General features: G+C 38.7%; 1 protein-coding gene across 2 annotated transcripts in view; it reads right to left on the bottom strand.

Annotated features, from left to right (window-relative positions):
• Window positions 1-13,494, bottom strand: part of GHRHR (growth hormone releasing hormone receptor) — an 18,466-nt gene extending 4,972 nt beyond the window's left edge. Inside the window, exons 1-9 of one of the 2 annotated variants that reach the window (XM_003206902.4) lie at window positions 13,375-13,494; window positions 10,173-10,275; window positions 9,523-9,630; window positions 8,177-8,277; window positions 5,902-5,999; window positions 4,154-4,286; window positions 3,107-3,260; window positions 2,161-2,221; window positions 1,374-1,443 (exon numbers count right to left, since the gene is read on the bottom strand). In XM_003206902.4, coding sequence (XP_003206950.1) covers window positions 1,374-1,443; window positions 2,161-2,221; window positions 3,107-3,260; window positions 4,154-4,286; window positions 5,902-5,999; window positions 8,177-8,277; window positions 9,523-9,630; window positions 10,173-10,275; window positions 13,375-13,419 — 873 coding nt within the window. In that variant the 5' untranslated portion in view covers window positions 13,420-13,494. The remainder of the gene's footprint in view (window positions 1-1,373; window positions 1,444-2,160; window positions 2,222-3,106; window positions 3,261-4,153; window positions 4,287-5,901; window positions 6,000-8,176; window positions 8,278-9,522; window positions 9,631-10,172; window positions 10,276-13,374) is intronic. The other variant, XM_010712226.3, reaches the window with a different exon arrangement.
• Window positions 13,495-18,437: the final 4,943 nt, after the last annotated feature.

The following is an 18,437-nucleotide window of genomic DNA, read 5'->3' as shown; positions in this document are numbered from 1 at the left end:
AAAAAAAAAAGAAAAAGATTACTTTCTCATACTAAATTTTTCAATGAACATCACTATTTGCCTTCAGTTACACTGTCATTTGTGTAGTTTCAATGAAACCTGTGAAAGATTATCATTATAATCCCTGTTTGCAGCATTCAACCCTCTCAGTAGGTTGCATTCCCAGAAGAGGAGATCAAGAACTTGAGAATTCACCTCTGGTAAGCAAGCTACTTTTGTCAGTATCTCATGTGATTCATATTCTTTGTAGCTCATATTTTTATTCTTGTTTGAGCTGGGTGTTGCATTTCTTTAGACATTAGAATATTGAATATGTTGAATATAGATAGCTACGAATGTTGCATCTGAGCTAATCACCCTGTTCTCTCTTTACAGTCAGTGGAGAGTGAGATAACCCACAAGGTCTCAGATGGAGTTGGGGATCATCACTTCCAACCTCAGACATCAAATGATTCGCATACCAGTGGTGCCTGTTTCTCATGGTTGATTCTGAAGAAAGCTGAGGAATCTCAGCTCCAGAGCTGGCTAGGGTCAATCCTAACTTGCAAAGTAAATTTTATCCAGGTGCTATTTGGCCCTGCTAAAATCTATGGATCAGCCTAGCACTCTAAAATCCATCAGTGAAACATTAAGTACATCCAAGCAGGGAATTCATCACTGTAATTCCCTGAATCAGATGAGGATGTCAGACAGAAAAGTAAGCAGAAAACTAATTGTGGTAGAAAGAAATGTCACATTTTGTTGGAATGTGCAACTATGATCAGTGTTCAAAGAGATTATTCATTTATGTTGTCATATATGCCTTATTTGTATGCATCTGGGATCCAAATAAATTAATCTTTAGATAGATGTCCTTAAAGCCATCCACTCTAAGAACAGCTGATATCTCAGATTCCTCGAGCTTAATGACAATTAGGAGTAATCACATGCCATAATCATTTAAGGCCCATCAGTTTATTCAGTGAACATAAAAATCAAAAGGTATTATTATTATTATCTCTTGTGAAATAAATCTATTACTCTTGAAAATTTGTATTAAAATTTATGGCTGATTCTGGATTATTAGTCTAAAACCTCACTGTTCAAATACTGTAAGAATAGTTTAATCACTCACCACCAATTTCAATCAGACTAAAAATTCCAGGAAAATTTCAATTCTTTGAAGAATGTTTGGTGTAAGTAATGGGGAGAGGGCAGTGCTCTGCCTCTTTCTGGCCTACACTGGATGTAGGTAAGTGATAGAACATTTTAACAGTATAAATTCTACCACTCCTGACTTCAAAACTAAAACATTTAATCAAACAGTAACTAGATTTGCATTTAGAAGACTGTTTTTTCTTCCAAGTAGTGTTCAGAAAGTTAGAAATACTTACCCCAACAGAAATTATAATAGGTCCTTTGATTAGCCACCAGTAAGGAGAGTCTTGATTAATATCCCAGCATCTGAGAAAATACGGATATGTTTAGAAAGAGGTGTACATAATCACTGCAATCAAGGAACCCCAAAACAGTGCCAGTGAAATTCTCAATAGCTGTACTTTTTATGGAGGTGTAGGTATACTGCAAGTACTCAGATATGCAGATATATCTGCTTTCTACAAGACATATTTTCTTATAGATCATCCTACTTTCTTCGAAAAGACACAGAGCTATGATGAAGCATTAAAAGACAGCCAAGACTGTGACAGTTCCAATAAAACACTTGAACAGATGACAGATATAAAGATACAGATTTCTTCTTCGAAGACACATATTTAAAATGCGAAACAGTTTGTCTGAACCCCAAGGTTCAGAAAATCCAAATGTATTTTGTATCAGAACCTCCAAAAATTCTGCTGTATCATCTTCCTTATCTGACTGGAATCTTTTTTTCTCTTGCAGCCAAATTAAATATATCAACTTCCTGGGAAGGATGCCCTACACAATTACAATACTGCTGCCAGATTATATTTGAGTAGATAGTGTAATCCCCGTTCACTATGTCTACAGGGGAATGGAAACTCAGAACTCCACAGCAGGCACTCATCTAAATGGTGATGTAGAGAAAGGAAAGCCAATAACATACTGATATTATTTTCCCATATCCATGACATGAGCCTTCATAGCCACCATTATTTTTAAAATATAACTCATGTAGTAATGTAGGAAACAGTGACTTACGCTGTGTCTTCAAAGTAGAATTTTGCCAATATCCATATAAAGGTGAAAAGTGTTGGAAAACCTGTCAGACAATAAAACAAAAAACTTTGTTTTCTGGTTTCATCAATTAATCAAAATCTTGTCCATTGGAATTCTGCTGAGATGCTGCTTCTCAGCCATTTTTGGAACTGGAATTATTGTTTGTGGGTCCCTAAATCTCATGGAATGAAACAGGACATAGTGTTGACTATTTGGTGATCGTGCATCAATGTGAAATGTAGAGGGATACAGAAGCTACTTGATCATGGCATAGTGATGCCAGGAAGGTCTGAGCTTGCAACTTCTTACCCACATGAACACAATTCACATTTGATTTTACCTTAGCACTTGCATGCAGATAGCACATTAAAACCTAGATTGATGTAATGTGTTCTTTTCACATGACAAAAGACTAATGTATCAGTTCTTCAAATAATAGCAACATGAACAGTTTGCAAACACTGATTGTGATGCACTCCAATTTAAACCTTCCTTGAAATCTTCCCAAAACACAAAGACTGATCGATATTCTTAGTTGCCAAGATCACGTTAACCTTTGTGTCAACATGCATGGATTCCTTTCCTGAACTGACCAAAACTTCCCTTGGTCCATATATCCAAGGGAGGAAGTTCTCTGATTTTTGCTTTCCACAGTGAGTTTTCAGGGACAGATACTTAATATGAATCCCCAGATGTACTTATTTTTCTATTTCTTTCATAGGGTCTTCAATGCTATACTTTTAAAAAGCTCAATTGCTCCTCAATCGTGTGTGTTTAAAAATAAAAGCAAACTCAACATTTGTTTTGATTTTTGTTACTGACTTCAGTTAGGCAGACTCAATTACATTTTGGATTTTTTTAAATCAGATAAATAAAGCTTTTTGTAACATCTTGCCTTTCATTAATTTTATGTAAAATCCTTACTTACCCCAACCAAAGAGAACCAGCCACCAGAAATATCTTCTTCCATGAGAAAGGGATGAGAGTAGTAGACAGTTAAGGTAAAGAGCCTCTACCAGCAGCCATATGAAATTGGTCATCATGAAGTAGTGACAGAAAACAACTGAGATCTTGCATTCAGTCTACAGGTAAACAAAGTCATAATTATGACATAACATGTGGATATGTAAATTATATTTCCAGATGTTGAATATCTAAAGAGCCTAAAGATCTAAAGACCTAAAAAGAGTAGGATCTCACATTTACTGCCATATTTAAAGGGAGACTGTCAAATGTAACATGGCTTTCTAAAGAGTAGGACTTAACAGCTTGGAGTCTGCACTGTATTTTACTTTCTGTCTCAGTGCTATAAATACAGCTGGGTCTCCCAATCATGAGATTTCTCCTACACATGGACTGCTTTCAGTGTAGCTTATACAAATAGACTGAAATGCTCACTAGCCTTTGGAAATAAGCATGTTCAAAGACCCTTCACTTTCTCTGTTTTAAATTTTGTGTGGCCATGAGCAATAAAGAAGAATCAGCTAACTAAGTTCTGTTTGAAAACAACCTTATTGCCAATGTTTGTCACTGGTTCAAAGCTAAATTGGTTGTCCAGTCTCTTGCACATTCTCTGGTCCACAGTTTGGAGCTTTGGTTAGAACACAGAATCCAACCTTTCCAGAAAACAGAAATACGTTACGAGATACTCAAGAGATTTTTTATTTTAGGTTATAGGTCGTAGAAGAGTAACAGAATAATGGTACTACTCTTTTCTACAGCACAGTCTAAATCTGATTCAGAATAAATAGAATCACAGATTGATGAATGATGTGGAGAGAATAACCACCCTTATGGAAGTAGAACATTTGAACACAGTGCCTGAGGATTAGTGTTCATCACCACAAAATAAATAAATAAATAGATAGATAAATAAATTTTTAAAAAGCAAAAGGAGAAATGAATTGTAAGTCCACACATAGATGGCATGAAAAAATTATCAAGTACCACAATATCTTGCTTTCAAAGTGCTTACTGTAGAGAAACTGCAATGGTCAATGTCTTCCTCTTGGAAGAGGACAGAATCCTTAATGAAAATGGCAATAGCCTTTAAGATGAAAGTGAAAAAGAGCTGTATGTGGATGTAATTTCTGGGGCAGTGGAGCCTCCTGGAAGAAAAGAAGAAAAGTCCTTCTGAAGTAGTTCACTGACTTTGCTGGTAGTAATTCAGATACACGATAAAGCCTTGTTTCACCTCAGGTATTTCCAGGCACATCTAGAAAGAACTCTTCAATCCACTGAGCGGGTAAACAGGCAGAGACAGAAACCTTCCTCACGTAAAGCAATTCACCCACAGTCTACATCTTCATCTTTTCTCTAGTTAGATCATGGCCTCCTTTTTGTTGTATGTTCGTTGTGCCTAAACTAAGATGTTCAATGGTTGGCATTGTTTGGGGACAACGAGAAACCTGTGCTTGGAGAAGGGTCTTCACTGGTATAACTTTGATTACAGCTATACTACTCCACTCCTAAGAACATGCAGAAATACTCTTGTCTCTCTAGACAGTTGAACATCAGTGAAGAAGGTAATGATTATTTAGCAAAGTTTCCTCCATAGCAAAATATTATGGTTGAGTTAAATTGCATTAAATCTCTATGTGGGTTGCCTTATCAAGAATTAAAGAATGCTTCCTTAGCTCACCAAAAATTAATCATATGAATGAAATGAATGCAGATAATTGCTTTAAAACAATTTGGCACATCTATTTTAAATTCCCACACTGAATCAATAGAGATTAATTTTTCTGATTGTTACTAAATACAGACTTAAAAGCTGAATTCCCTTCAGATCCATTAATCTCAGGGTCACCTACCCTTAAAGCTCAGTTAGTATGTGCAGAATTTTATTACCAAACAGAAATGCCAACCCCATTCTTGGCACTTCACTATAAGTCTTTCCTCCCTATTTCTAAATCTCTTTCTGTCAATTGTTTCTTTCTTTCCCATTATTTGACTTGGTTTGTTTTCTTAGGGTCAGGATGGATGTCAATACACATAACTGTTGACTTCCAGACATAAACTAGGAAGCAGAAGAGGTCAAGAAACTTTCCCCAGAGAAAGCTGATTCTCACAGAATAGTAAAAAGAGGTAATAAATCTCTATTTTATTATTTTATTTTTCACTCTGCACAGATACGAGAAGTAAGCAAAGATTTGTAAAATAAATCCTGTATGGTAGCAACCATCGTATCTACACTGAATAAGAATACAAGCAATCAATACAATACTCTAAAATACATGTGAAAATATCTAATGGATGAGCAGTTCAGTGTGAAAAAAATGTTACCAAACATGCCAAATTCAGACTAAAATTCACGGGTATGTTGTTTGTTCTAAATGTTTCAATAGTGATATACACAGTGCCATAGGAACACTGGCTCAGAATTGAGTTCTTTTTTATTTTCCTTGATATAAAATCTGCTGAGCTCATATAAGCAAGCATACATTGCTTATAAAAATCTATCTTCATTCCAGCTAAAGTAAGCAAATCTATCTTTTGGCTATTATTATCTGAATTGCTGACTGGGTAATTTTTATTTGTTTCTCTGATAATCTTTATTTTCTAATCTGAATTTAATATTACCAAACCAATATTGCCTGAAAGTCTTAAATTTATTCTTCAGAATGTCTGTTTCTATTACTTTCTCATGTCTAATCATGTCGCATATAGACTAAGGCACAGAGAACTGTTAAATGAATCAAGTTAGAAGATAACTTCACATACCTGAATGCCATAAGAACTGTCACAGCAATAACAAGTGAGGTAATAGACAGACTGTATCCTATGGTATATATTATCTTTATCGTAGAAAAGTAGGATTGCTATAAGAGAAAAGAATGATTTGTCACATAAATTGCAGCCAGATGACAGCTGCTTTTCTGATTCTAGCAGTTTTGCTTTATTTGGTGCTTCCAATCTGTTCAGAGCCCTGACAGCCTTTTTTACCCTAATTCCACAGGAAATTTCAACTGAAATCAATCATTAATGTTTCTTTACAAAGACACTTTCTATGGGTATGTGAGCATAACACAGTTGAACTATTTATTAAGTTGGTTTCAAACTCACTTATAAGCCCTGAAAAGCCTAAGTAAATCTTCCATAATGAAGAAAAAACTCCATTTTCATAGGCATTGCATTCATACTGTGTTTTCTGCACAGCAGTAATGAAAAGACAATCCTGCAGGCTGCATGATGAATAAAGAATGCTTTCAGCTTTCCCTTATGGTCTCTCCACTTTCCTTTGCTCTATCTCCTTATTTATAATTTTGCCACCTATTCCCTTTTCCATTTAAAAACAAACAAACAAACATAAAAAGACACATTATTTTTCTTTTCCTGGGGATGTTTTCTTTCCTTTTTCTTCTTGCTTCCATTTTCAAGTTGTGACAATCAAAATCCATTTCTATCTTAATGGCACCTCTTATCAGACATGGTCTCTGAGTGAGCATTATCTGACTTCAGCTGTCATGCACGGACACAGAAAACAGAATGAAGAAGCTCTGTAGATCTTTCCTTTTTATCTCTTGGCTCTGCCTCTTGGGCCTCCATTCAATATTCTTACATCCTAACAACCATGCAGCTGCGCAGTGTGATTACCTACAGTTCAAGGTGAAGGATGACATGTATTTGTTTTGAGCTCTGAGTTTCATCAAAGGTATTATAAGCATGCTATTGGGTAGGGCTTATTTCATTTATGTTGGATAATTAGCATTTAGCTTTCTAAGGAAAAGTCTATCTTAAAATGAGCAGTGTGAGAGCATGGTCCCAGGACTGTGCTGGTTAGATGTTATCACAGCACTGCTTATGAATGGCTCCTCTTCAGTTAGTGAAGGGAAACAAGCACCTCCAGATGGCAATGCATCTTATCTGAAGATGAGGCCTGATTGCCTTCCATCAGCAAGAAAAGTAATCCATCACATTAGCTTAGCCTTACACAAAATAATTTTGTGTGTTCATTTTTAGATTGGAAAAGTTAATTGATCTGGAAACTGCACAAAGTGGCCTGTCAGTGGTCTGGAAGGCATTGCTCCATAAGAAGTGTATGAAAGCTGTGCTGGGCTTGCATTACTTGGCATCTTCCACTTATCAATCAGAGATGAGAAACTCAGCAAGTAATAGCCTTAAGTAGATAAACATACAAAGTGGGACTTCAGGTAGAGGTAAGTGAGTCACTGCTAAAAAAGAAAGATCTGGAGACTCACTGAGGTTGCTTATTTTACAGCATAAATGCAAGGAAGCAAGGAAGCAAGGAAAGGATTTTTCTAGAAGTGATTTTTATAGAGAGCAGCAGGTACTGTGCCTCAGAGACTGGGAAGGAAGCCTGAGTTAAACAACTGACACCAATCAGCACAAAAAGTAATGGGTAGATGAGAAATATCTCAGTGACAACATAAACTAAATACATGCAGTATTTTTTGATCCTCATTTGGCACTATATTATTTTTCCTCTGCAGATAAATTCTAAATATCACCCAGTGTGTAAATCTAGCTGAAGCAATATTCCATACACAGCTATAGACTCTGAAACATATTTTGTTTTTACTTCCTTGCTGATCTAAATATTCTACATTAGGGTGAGAAACCCTATCTAACCTGTGCTTAGATATTGCTGAGTTCAGAGTAGTGGTGTTTTAGCAGTGCACTTGCTGTACCAGTGCTGTGATACCACAAAACCATCTTGCTGACTGATCCTATTGGATTGCCCTAATGTGTATCATATGAATATTTTGAACGAGAATCTTGACTGTTATATCTGTAAGCAAGTTCAACAGAACTGCGTGATTGCATAGAATTTGCAGCTGGGTTTCTAAACATTACTCTCTTATAGCTGAAAAATAAAGCATAGTTCCTCAAAATAGGTGTTCAGAGTAAAATTTGAATTACATTCCTTACTTGGTAAGAAACTTCAGCTTCAGCCGAGTTTCCTTCCCCAGTGGTCTTCAGAAATAGAAAGGAATCCTGTAACGTCACCATGTCATGTTTATTTAATTCAACTTACTTCTTCAAGTGGAATCTCATCTTCAACTGGACAAGCAATATGATAGGAAGGGAATGGCTCTGACCAGCCTTTCTTTGTGCAGTTTCTTCTTATTATCCCAGCTGAAAGAGAATCACTTATTCTTATCAGTGAAGAGTTACATGACAAAGAAAATAAAAACCAGGAGATGTCTTGCTAGTGTGAAGACTGAACTAAGAGAAAAGAACCACGGCCATTGTTATCCCATATTGCTGACAGGACCGTTTGCATGCGTACATCCAGGTAGTCAGGTACAAAATTTTAACTTTTTTTCTGGAGATAAACAGCAGAAAGAAGTGAGAGAACCAAGGAGACAGAAGTAGAGGTGAAATGATAAGGAAGAAATCATAGGTAGGTTGAGAAAGCCCACTGAAGAAGATTGGGAGGTGCTGCTCCGTCAGGTTTCTGCCTCATTCATCTCTCACCCCTCTAATGTACACCTTCTTACTCTCTCACCTTCCTTGGGGCTTACTTTCCTCTGGAGACCAGGCACTGGAATAAGAAGTTTGTTTTTTGGGGATAACACATTTCTATAAAAAGATTTCTGAGTCAGATGAAGGATAAGTGAGAGAATCCCAGAAGAGGAAATGAAAGTACGCAGATGAAAGGGATTTTCCTTATCCCCTGCTCATAGCTAGCAAGTGCTGAATGAGGCTGAGGTTGGGGTTTGAAAAGTTTTCTTCTTGTGGAACTGCCAAAGCTACATATTTCCTGGAAGATCATTTCTTCCTTATGAGATTGCAGTTTGTTCCTGGCCAGCTTTATCCAGAGAGTAAGCATTAACAAAAGGCATTAACTTGCATAGCCTTGTGTTTAACCCAACACAAACATATGCTATTTTAATGACAAGATACTGCTTTGTATTGCCAACCTTGGTCTTAAGAAACAATCAAATAATTCGTTCCTCAGCCTTTCATTTCATCCAAGGCTAATCAGAGCATAGATCTCACAAAGACTCATGCTTAATTTCTGACCTAGATGAGTCCTGTGCTAGCTCTGTACAAATGTACCCAGCAAGATGATCTTGAATCCTGGAGAAACCAATGCAAATCACTTGACTGATTTTAGTGTTCTTTGGATCAGGATCTTATCACAGACTGTGGGATTACAGGTAGCTGTGTATCATGCATAAGATGTGAGATATCTTCTCAGCACCCTCCAATCTGATTGAAATTTTTGCAGTGATCCCCTGATCTGAGTACAGGGCTGAAATTTTTGCAGTGTTCTGTCTTCATCAATCAGTGTTCTGTCTTCATCAATCATTTTCAGATATGCTTGCCCCAGGCATGCAGCCCAATAATAGTTAGACAACCAAAATAATATATCACCTGGCTCTTCCATGAAGTGAAAGAGGATGTTTGGGCAAGGTAAGGCAAGAGTCTCTCCAGCATCTGCCTCTGGCCAGCACAGTAATTTGTCCCAGGTTTTCTTGCAACCTCAGACAGAAAGTGAAATACATTTTTAAGCATGATTACACTTGAGCAAAATGGAAGATTTTTTTTTTCTAACTTCAACCCTCTGCCCCTCACATTTCTTATAAAAATAGTTTAGGCTCAGTTTTTATTTTATAGTGAGAGATAAACACCTCCAGATGACCATCTACTCTGCTTTAGTTAGACCCATGAAGCAACAAATGAAAATGTGTTTAGGAAATGGGAGGGAGAGTTCTGCTGGAGGACAGACCAGATCATGTCAAGAGGTTACGCTGTTGTTAAAGACTAATGATGCCATGATAGCACTCAGCTAGGGGAAGGAGCAGGACAAAGAAATATCCATTAGTCTGTGCGTGTTTGAATGTGAACAAAATATTAGTAAAGAAAAAGTGAAGGTATGGAAGCAGATGGAAGAGGAATTGAGCAGAGCCCAGCGATGTGGGACAGTGAGTAAAACAATCAAACATGCATTGACAGTGACTTAGTCCTGATTCTTGTAGGGTGTTTATTCTCCATCATTCAATTCATCCCTCTCTAACGGATACCTGATGTTGCATTCCTGCGCTCCTCTGAGTTTTCCAGGCATTCTGCCTCTTTTTTCTTCAGCTCTGCTATAAAATCACATTCCGGATGGACATTCCCAGCAACCTACAGAAAGAGGAGTTTCAGCTGATCAGGAAGAAAGTTTTGGGAAGGATCTGAGAAGACACGACTCATTTGCTGCCTGACGTTAGTCCCTACCAAATCTGGATCCAGGGAGCTAGAATGTTCTCCCTTTCTTGATAGCGAAGGGCATACAAGACCAGCCTGCTTCTCAGCAGAGACACGTCCCCTCCCAGCCTGGAAAATCTGACCATGAGCCCACAGTGTGCCCTTACAGCTCGGAAGGCCAGTGGTATCCTGGGTTCCATCAGTAGAGGGACTGCCAGCGGGGGGGAGGGGATTGTCCCCCTCTATTTTGCTCTCATGAGGACCCACCTGCAGGGAGGCCCTTCAGATCTGGGTCCCCCAGTACAGGAAGGATGTGAAGCTTCTGGAGAGAGTACAGAGGAGGCCACAGGGATGATCAGAGGGCTGGACCACTTTTCCTACGAAGACAGGCTGAAGGAATTGGGCTTATTCGGCCTGACTTAGAAGAGGCTGTAGGGAGACCTCATTGCAGCCTTCCAATATGATAAGGGGATATTATAAGCAGGTGGGAAATCAACTTCTTACACAGATAGGTAGTGATAAGACAAGGGGGAATAGTTTTAAACTAAAGGACAGGAGATTTAGATTAGATGTCAGAGGAAAGTTCTTTACTGAGAGAATGGTGAGGTTCTGGAACAGGCTGCCCAGTGAGGCTGTGGATGCTCCACCCCTGGAGGTGTTTAAGGCCAGGTTGGATGGAGCCCTGGGAAATCTGATAAAGTACTGAAATCTGATAAAGTACTTGATCTAGTGGTTGGCAGCCCTGCCTGCAGGAGAGGAGTTGGAACTCGGTGATCCTTGAGGTCCCTTCCAACTCAAACCAGTCTATGATTCTATGGTCACGAGCTCCACTGCAAGCCTGCTCTGGGCCATAGACCATATCACTGACAGTTGAACCAGATGCTCCTAGAGGTTTATTCCAGACTTAATGATTCTATGATGTCTCATTGAGCCTGACTTTAGCTCAATCCTGTCAGCGTGGCTCCATCTCATCATTCCAAGCCATTTTTGGTCCTGATTTCCATCACTGATCCTGATACTGACCTCCACAGACTGGTTGTCACCCCAGTCTCCCCTGCCTGCATGCTAGAGGTAGTGGGTTGGGTTCTGGCTGGCAGGATCCACCCTTGTGTGCCAAGTTATCATTTATAAAGTAAATACAGCATAGACAAAGTGTAAGTGATTTTCTTGTGCTCATATTTGCATATACTGAGGATATGGGTATTTCCCCCAAATCCTTTTCGAGGGGCAGAAATCAAAGGAATCATGTAGTAGGAGCGAAACTCTTTCAAGAGGATCATAACTAATATTTCAGGTTGTCCTCCAGAAATCTCTTTGCTGATGTGGAAAACTGAAACTGCAAATAAACACTGATATGTTCCAAATAGAAGATGAATTTACAGCTGCTGTGTTCATTAGTTTCTGCAGGGAAGTTGTGGTTTCACATAAGAATGGAAAAAAAAAAAAAAAAAATCAAGCAAATCTTGATTGTCAGATGACCTCAGCTGAAAGTCATGTTAGTGTAACAAAAGAAAAGCCAAACAACAGCAAATCAACAGAAAGCCTTTTCCAGATCATGCTCTAAAGATGGACATGAAATGCACACAGAAGAAAAAAAGACATTGGTTTTAGTTATTCTAGGCGTTTTTTCATATCATGCAAAGTTTGCCCATTAAATGTTGCTTTACCACTGTTTTCTCTCATACGCATCAGGATGGCTCAATATCTCTATTCTTTTCACATTACAGTAAACATCACACAAGTGATGACAGCAGAAGAAGCCTCTGTTTATAGAAGGTGAGAGTCAGCCTCTAAAACATTCAAAACCTCTCCAAAAGTTGACTTCATCTCTTCCAAGGAAAGCACACTATTAGTTTATGCAAACAGTGAAAAGAAGTGGCTGTTTTTCAAAACCATTTTGTAGGCAAAATAATTTTTGCATAACCTCCGTTACAATAAGATATGTAAATGCACAATATGGGATTTATATTATATACTTACACATAAATACATGGGTTTTATTCAGTGCATGATCTGAATAACATCATAACTGTCATGACTATGTAGAAGAAAATTTCTTCTTATTTCTCTTGTACAAATGGGGCACGTTCTCATAGAGACCTTCAGTGATATTACTGATATCACTATTAATCTGGATCCCGATATTCCACACAGGAGCAGTTACAATCCTCAGAGTACAGGGAAGCAGAGATGGTCACATTGGCAACACAAAAGAAAGCATAGCTTTGCATGAATAGAAATATATGCAGTGATTTTGCAGTGCTTTGTTTCTCTCAATCCACGAAGAATGAACTGCTTTGCCACTCCTCAAGGAACGATCCATCAGAGAAGAGGTTCCCTGGATTCTAATTCTCAGGGGAGAACAAATGGTATAGCAGAAGGATAGCAAAAGGAAGATGCTGAAAACATCAGCTCAAAAGCAAAGAAAATATCCTTCCCCTACTTTTCATACTTTCTCTGCTACGTGTGCGATTCTGAATGCTGGTTTCCTAATCAATGCCAGAAGCAAAATATCAGCAAAGCCTCTAAGCTGTCTAAGGTTGGATATTTCTAACTACATCATAAGTATCCTTGCTGATTCAACTCATTTGTTACCTTTGGTATCTGAGCTGCTCACATTAAATAGCATTAATGCTACCAAAAAGGCAGATGAAATGAGAACTAATAAGGCTGCATGTTCTGAAAAATCAAGAGAACTGCTCAACTGACGTAACAACTCTCCTCTACTTTCTTGTTACCATCTTTCAAAGCCTACACACAAAAAAAGGAAATTCTGCCAATGATGTTTCTCCTCAGCAAGTGGGAAGAAAGCAGTGAAAGGCACTGATACACAGATCCTAGAAATTATGTCCCTTCTGAAGCTGTTCACACTTTTCATAGCTTCTTACCTTGTTTAACTGCAACTTAAAAAACAAACAAAAAAAATTCAAATTTTCAATTCAAAGAAGTATAGCTGTATCCAATCTGATCCAAGGAGAAAACAAGCAATTATTAAAAAAACACTGAAGGAAAAGTTAATTTCATGCAATTACTCACAAGCACCGCAAGACTCAGGGTGTACAGGACACAGTGGTATAACATGCTAGGATTCGTGGTCCAAAGCAAAGTGAGATTTTAATTCTTTTATCTTCCTTAGCATCTTTCACCTTCCTTTTGGCTTCCCTTTCTCCCATCAGTTGCTGATCTGAAGCATTTATCTCTTTGCACAGAAGTGACGTAGCAGCACAGTGAAGTGGAAATTAAATATTAACAACTCCCTAAGCTGCATTTAACCTGCTTTCCACATTTTAATTTTTCAGTATACTCAAAGACTGGATGGGTGGATTGAGAGACTGTTCCCAAGATTATCAGAAGATCAGCACCTCCTGGAGAGATGCCACTTTATCTCTCCGTGACACAAAATAAATCAGAAGGGATAAAAGTTCCAAATGTTGCTAATCTTGCATTTAAACAACATGGCTTGCAAAACACAAACCCACTTCTACCAGCTCTCCTTAATACCAGTTCATTCCAATGAAACATGATTCTTACTGTAGCTTCAGTGAATCTTTGTGTGGGTGTGTTTATATGGAAAATAATGGCCCTGGCACTACATTTCAAAATACAGGTTCAAAATCCACTCACAAGCATATGAACCCAAGTTTTCTGTGGGGCACATGTTGTAGGTTGATCTGAAGGCAACATTTGCAAATGATTCTTCTCACTTTTTAAAGTCCAGTGTCTAAATCTAAACTAGACATCTTCTGCAGTCAGAGTATAGAAATATGTACACTCTGTTCATTCTCTTAAGATGAACCTTGGGATAGGTCATCATCATAGAAGGATTATAGAATCATTTGAGTTGGAAGGGACCCTTAAAGGCCATCTAGTCCAACCCCCCCTGCAATGAACAGGGACAGCCACAGCTCCATCCAGCCTGACCTTGAGTGTCTTCAGGGATGAAGCATCCAGTGCCTGTCTGGGAAATTTCATGTGCTAATTCACTATTTGTGTTAAGATTTCAGGATGGCGTACTGAGAAAGGGCTCAGAACAGGGTAAGAGCAAAGAACAGGCTGATTGGTCCCCATCCTACTCCAGAAATACTCATTTTGCCTAAATATCTAAATATCTCACATCCAGGTGCCATCTAGTCAGCTGTATTCCAGTCATCTTGAGTACATATGAAGTTTTGTCTGTCGATAGATAATGTCTTGAAGGACAAAAAATTCAAAAATCAACATTCATCAAATGCTAACATTGCAAAAGCAGAGATACAAGAAGAGAAATGCCTTTAAAATTTTCATCTTTCCTGTTTTTTTAATCCATATAATGCCATTCCTCCAAATTAGTTCTTAGCCTCATCTTCCATCTTTTCACAAGTCTTCCTACAGTCTATCCCATATACCTGTTTTCCCCTCTAACACTGCTTTTTCCATCTTCCTCACTAGTTAAATCACATGGCATCTTACTATTTATCTACACAGCTTAGACAGGTGTATAATCAATGAATATACAGATGCTATAGTATATCCAGGAGCTTGGCTAATGTAATTACTATATTAGAGTAGGAAAGAAAGACACTCACCCTATCCTGGGCTTGCAAAATAGACTCCAGTGGAGCAGATCTCCAGAAGAGACCCTTCCCCACTGGCAGTCAGTTCTTAAATGGGTCTAGGAGAGGCGGAGCCAGGCTCCACCCCTTCCTGCAACACAGGTGAATTGCCTGTGAATTGACAAGTCCTGAGTGACCAAAGCTATGAGGAGCACCTTTAAAGTTGTGCTTATGCAGGACTGGACCAGGGCTTGGAAATATCTGAGCAGATGAGAAGTATTCAGGGTTTGGCTTTAAGTTGGAGCTGAAAGAGAAGTGAGTGTGTGCAGTGCAGAAGATATCTTCAGAGAGCTGAATTTAGTTGGCAAGTTTTACTTCACTGTGCACATGAGGATTACTCCTTTTCCCCGGAGCATTTTGCCTTACCTAAATCAGGCAAGCTTTCACAGGGCTGCTGAAAACAAAATTAGACCTCTGTTCCTAACACCATTCATCATCCAGTTCCAGAGGATGAAGCTCTAGACTTACTGGTGTATAACACCCATCAGTGCTTTTACCATGGTCAAATTCCTATCATTTTTCCTAACCTCATTTCAGAAACTACATAATTTGGAGAACTAAAATATTCCCCTGCAGAGGGCTAACATAGAAAAAAACAAACTAAACAAAACATAATGAAGAACTCAGCCCATCGTGTAAAATTCCTTTTTTCAGCTGGCAAATTTGTGAAAAAGAGTTGGTAAGAGAACATAAAGCTGCAGTCTTAATTTGTCATGGTACATGATTTTAAAATAACCTCTGGAAGCAGTATTCAATTCCCACCAGTGTTTTGCTGATTACCTCAAATTACCATTTGAGGAGATACATAACCTGGTTGTACGACTCTTCAGTAATAAGGCTGGAACAAGGAGCTGTACTGCCTTACTAATATTTAATATCATTATATTCCCTGAAAATCCTGTAAAACCACAGTGGCGGTTGTTGTCATCGCAGCTCACGCCAGTAGAGGCCTCTCCTTTCTTCTTCACATCCCCTCTAATGGTTAATGCCGTTAAGAATAACTGTCTTCACTTTCAAATGATGTTACAAATAGTCTTGGAATATTCTGGCCTACAGACACTTCAACCTTTGTTCAAATAAGACTCATAAGCAGTCCTGTTTCATGTGAGTTACGCCTCAACGTTTCACAGGGATGCACATTTTTGGCTCAAGTCTTAGAAAAAAAATTGGTTGCCTATGAGTAACTTTCAGTGTATGTATCAGAAATTTCCATTTCGGCCACAACATCTTTTGTGTTTATTCAGTGCTGTTGAAGTCATGCCTAAAAAAAAACCCACAGAAGACACTGCTTACCACTTTCCAAAGTATCAAAGCACATAGAGAACCCAATGGAAAACATCTGTGATGGTGTCCACTTTTCAGGGGTAGGGAGCACTGATACAGTGGGGTCTCCTTCTGAAATCCACCACATTGAAACACTCATGGCCACAGTTCATTTTGAAAAACCTGACATTTCTGAATTATCAACATTATTTTGCCAATCTGCAGCACAGACATTCCATTAAAATGAGTTCCTTCCTACTGTCGCTGTTCTGTGCAAATTCCCAGCTGTTTGTGATTAAGGAGAAGGCACATCTAAAAGAAATAGACTTACATGTCTGTTGGTTGTTTTTTTTTTCCACTAAAAATGACTACTTTGTCATTGGAAAAAAAAAAAAAAAAAGTTTTCTCAGTAACTTACAGAACTTTGAGCTTCTTCATTTTGCTGTAAAAGCACATCTGAAGGACTGGTGTACCACAGGCACAGACAGAAGTTATCACTTCCAGCCTACTCTGCCCAAGCTTTTTCACTCTTGAATATCACCACCCCTGCAAGCCCACTCCCACACTTCTCCTGTGCAGAGACAACTGTTTGATGCTTCAGTAATTACTCCATTTTCCCTCTACTTATTTTTCTGACATCCATGATCAGTGTGTTCCTGGGCACACTATGCTTCTCTGCCAAGCTCTTTCGAGTGGTAGCAGATTGCCTTTGGGACAGCAGAGCTGTGGTGGAGATACTGATGTGCAGTGAATGAAATATGCTTCTCCCCATGGAATCTTCAAAGGTGAAAGTCTGACATTTTCACAGCTCTCCCTAGGATTCTCTTTACAGGATGGCATTAGGCCAGCTTGTGCTACCAGCCTGCTTAGGTTGTAAGCTGCCAACGGCTTTCATAGCAGCTTGTAGCCTCCTCCCAACACTCCTACCTGTTTCTGCACTTTTCTCCCTACACATACAGCAGCATCCTCCAAAGATTCAAAAACATTTTCCCTGCCATTTCTTTCTCTCTCATCTCTATTACAGAGACCACATTTTCACAGGAGATCAATTCAAAGCAGGCAAAAAATGGCTGCTTCTTTTATTCAAAACATTTTGTCTACGATGAAAATGGCAAGGTTTGGTAGGAGTCAATTCATCACACTTGGATGCTGGAGACTGTGATACAGTAAATGCACAAAAACGTAAATTTACCCAAAGCTAGGTGGCCTCTCTAGACAAGTGGATAGATTTCCTCAGGAAACAAGAGCAAGGCTGTAATTATTTCAGATTGTCTTTATTCCTCTCCATGTTATTGAGAATTCAGTATTCATATATACCAGGCTTGCTTTAAGCAAGATTCAGAGTCATATCTCCTATCCCCCTAAACACCATGCCATTGCATTTAAACATCTGAGAGAGTAAATTCTCTCCTCTACGATAAAGAAGGCTGGATTTATAACACAAAAGGTGCTAGATGATTGGCTAAATTTCATCTATGGTATCCAATGGGGCTGGATGACATGCATCCCAGGGTACTAAAGGAACTGGCTGATGAGGCTGCTGAGCCACTCTCCATCATATTTGAAAAGTTGTGGATGTTGGGCAAAGTCTGTGGGGACTGGAAAAAAGGAAATGAAATGTCACTCTCATTTACAAGAAAGGGAGGAAGGAGGAATCAAGGGACTACAGGCTGGTGAGGCTCACCTCTGTGCTTGGGAAGACAATAATTGCAGCTTTTTTACTGACATTTAGAAAATTAGGAGCTTCCAAAACTAAACATAAACAATTGAAGTTAAATAGCCAAGAGTTCTGGGAAGACATTGCTACAGCTGCGTATTTCCCATGGCTCACACCCCAAAAAAAGGTACTGGAATTCAGCACTGAGAAAAAAGCTAGAGTAAGCATTTTGCTCTGAACTTGTTAATCCCATCAGCATGGCCAAAAGTAAGTGGAAGTGGAGTCTGGACTGTTTTTGTGGTCTACCAGGATTAGACCCATGGGGAGATACCATCGTGATGAAGTTTGTAATAATGTAGTCAAATCTACTGCAAAATAAATTGGAAATTTCTGTCTCTAAGGTTGTCTTTCCACAGTCTTTTATTGCCATGACAATTCTTTCAAACTATTGAAATTTAGAGGAAAGGTGTGGGAGGGGAGGGGGGAGGAAAGTTGGGTCTAAGTCATTTAACCACAGCTCCAAGAATAGGCAAATTTGTTGTGCAGACGTGACAGATGAATGTTTAGTTTTTTAACAAAAAAAAAAA

Source organism: Meleagris gallopavo, chromosome 6, assembly GCF_000146605.3.
Source record: "Meleagris gallopavo isolate NT-WF06-2002-E0010 breed Aviagen turkey brand Nicholas breeding stock chromosome 6, Turkey_5.1, whole genome shotgun sequence".
NCBI lineage: Eukaryota > Metazoa > Chordata > Aves > Galliformes > Phasianidae > Meleagris > Meleagris gallopavo.
The sequence above is the reverse complement of the archived record's forward strand: the minus strand, read 5'-3'. Positions and strand labels throughout refer to the sequence as shown.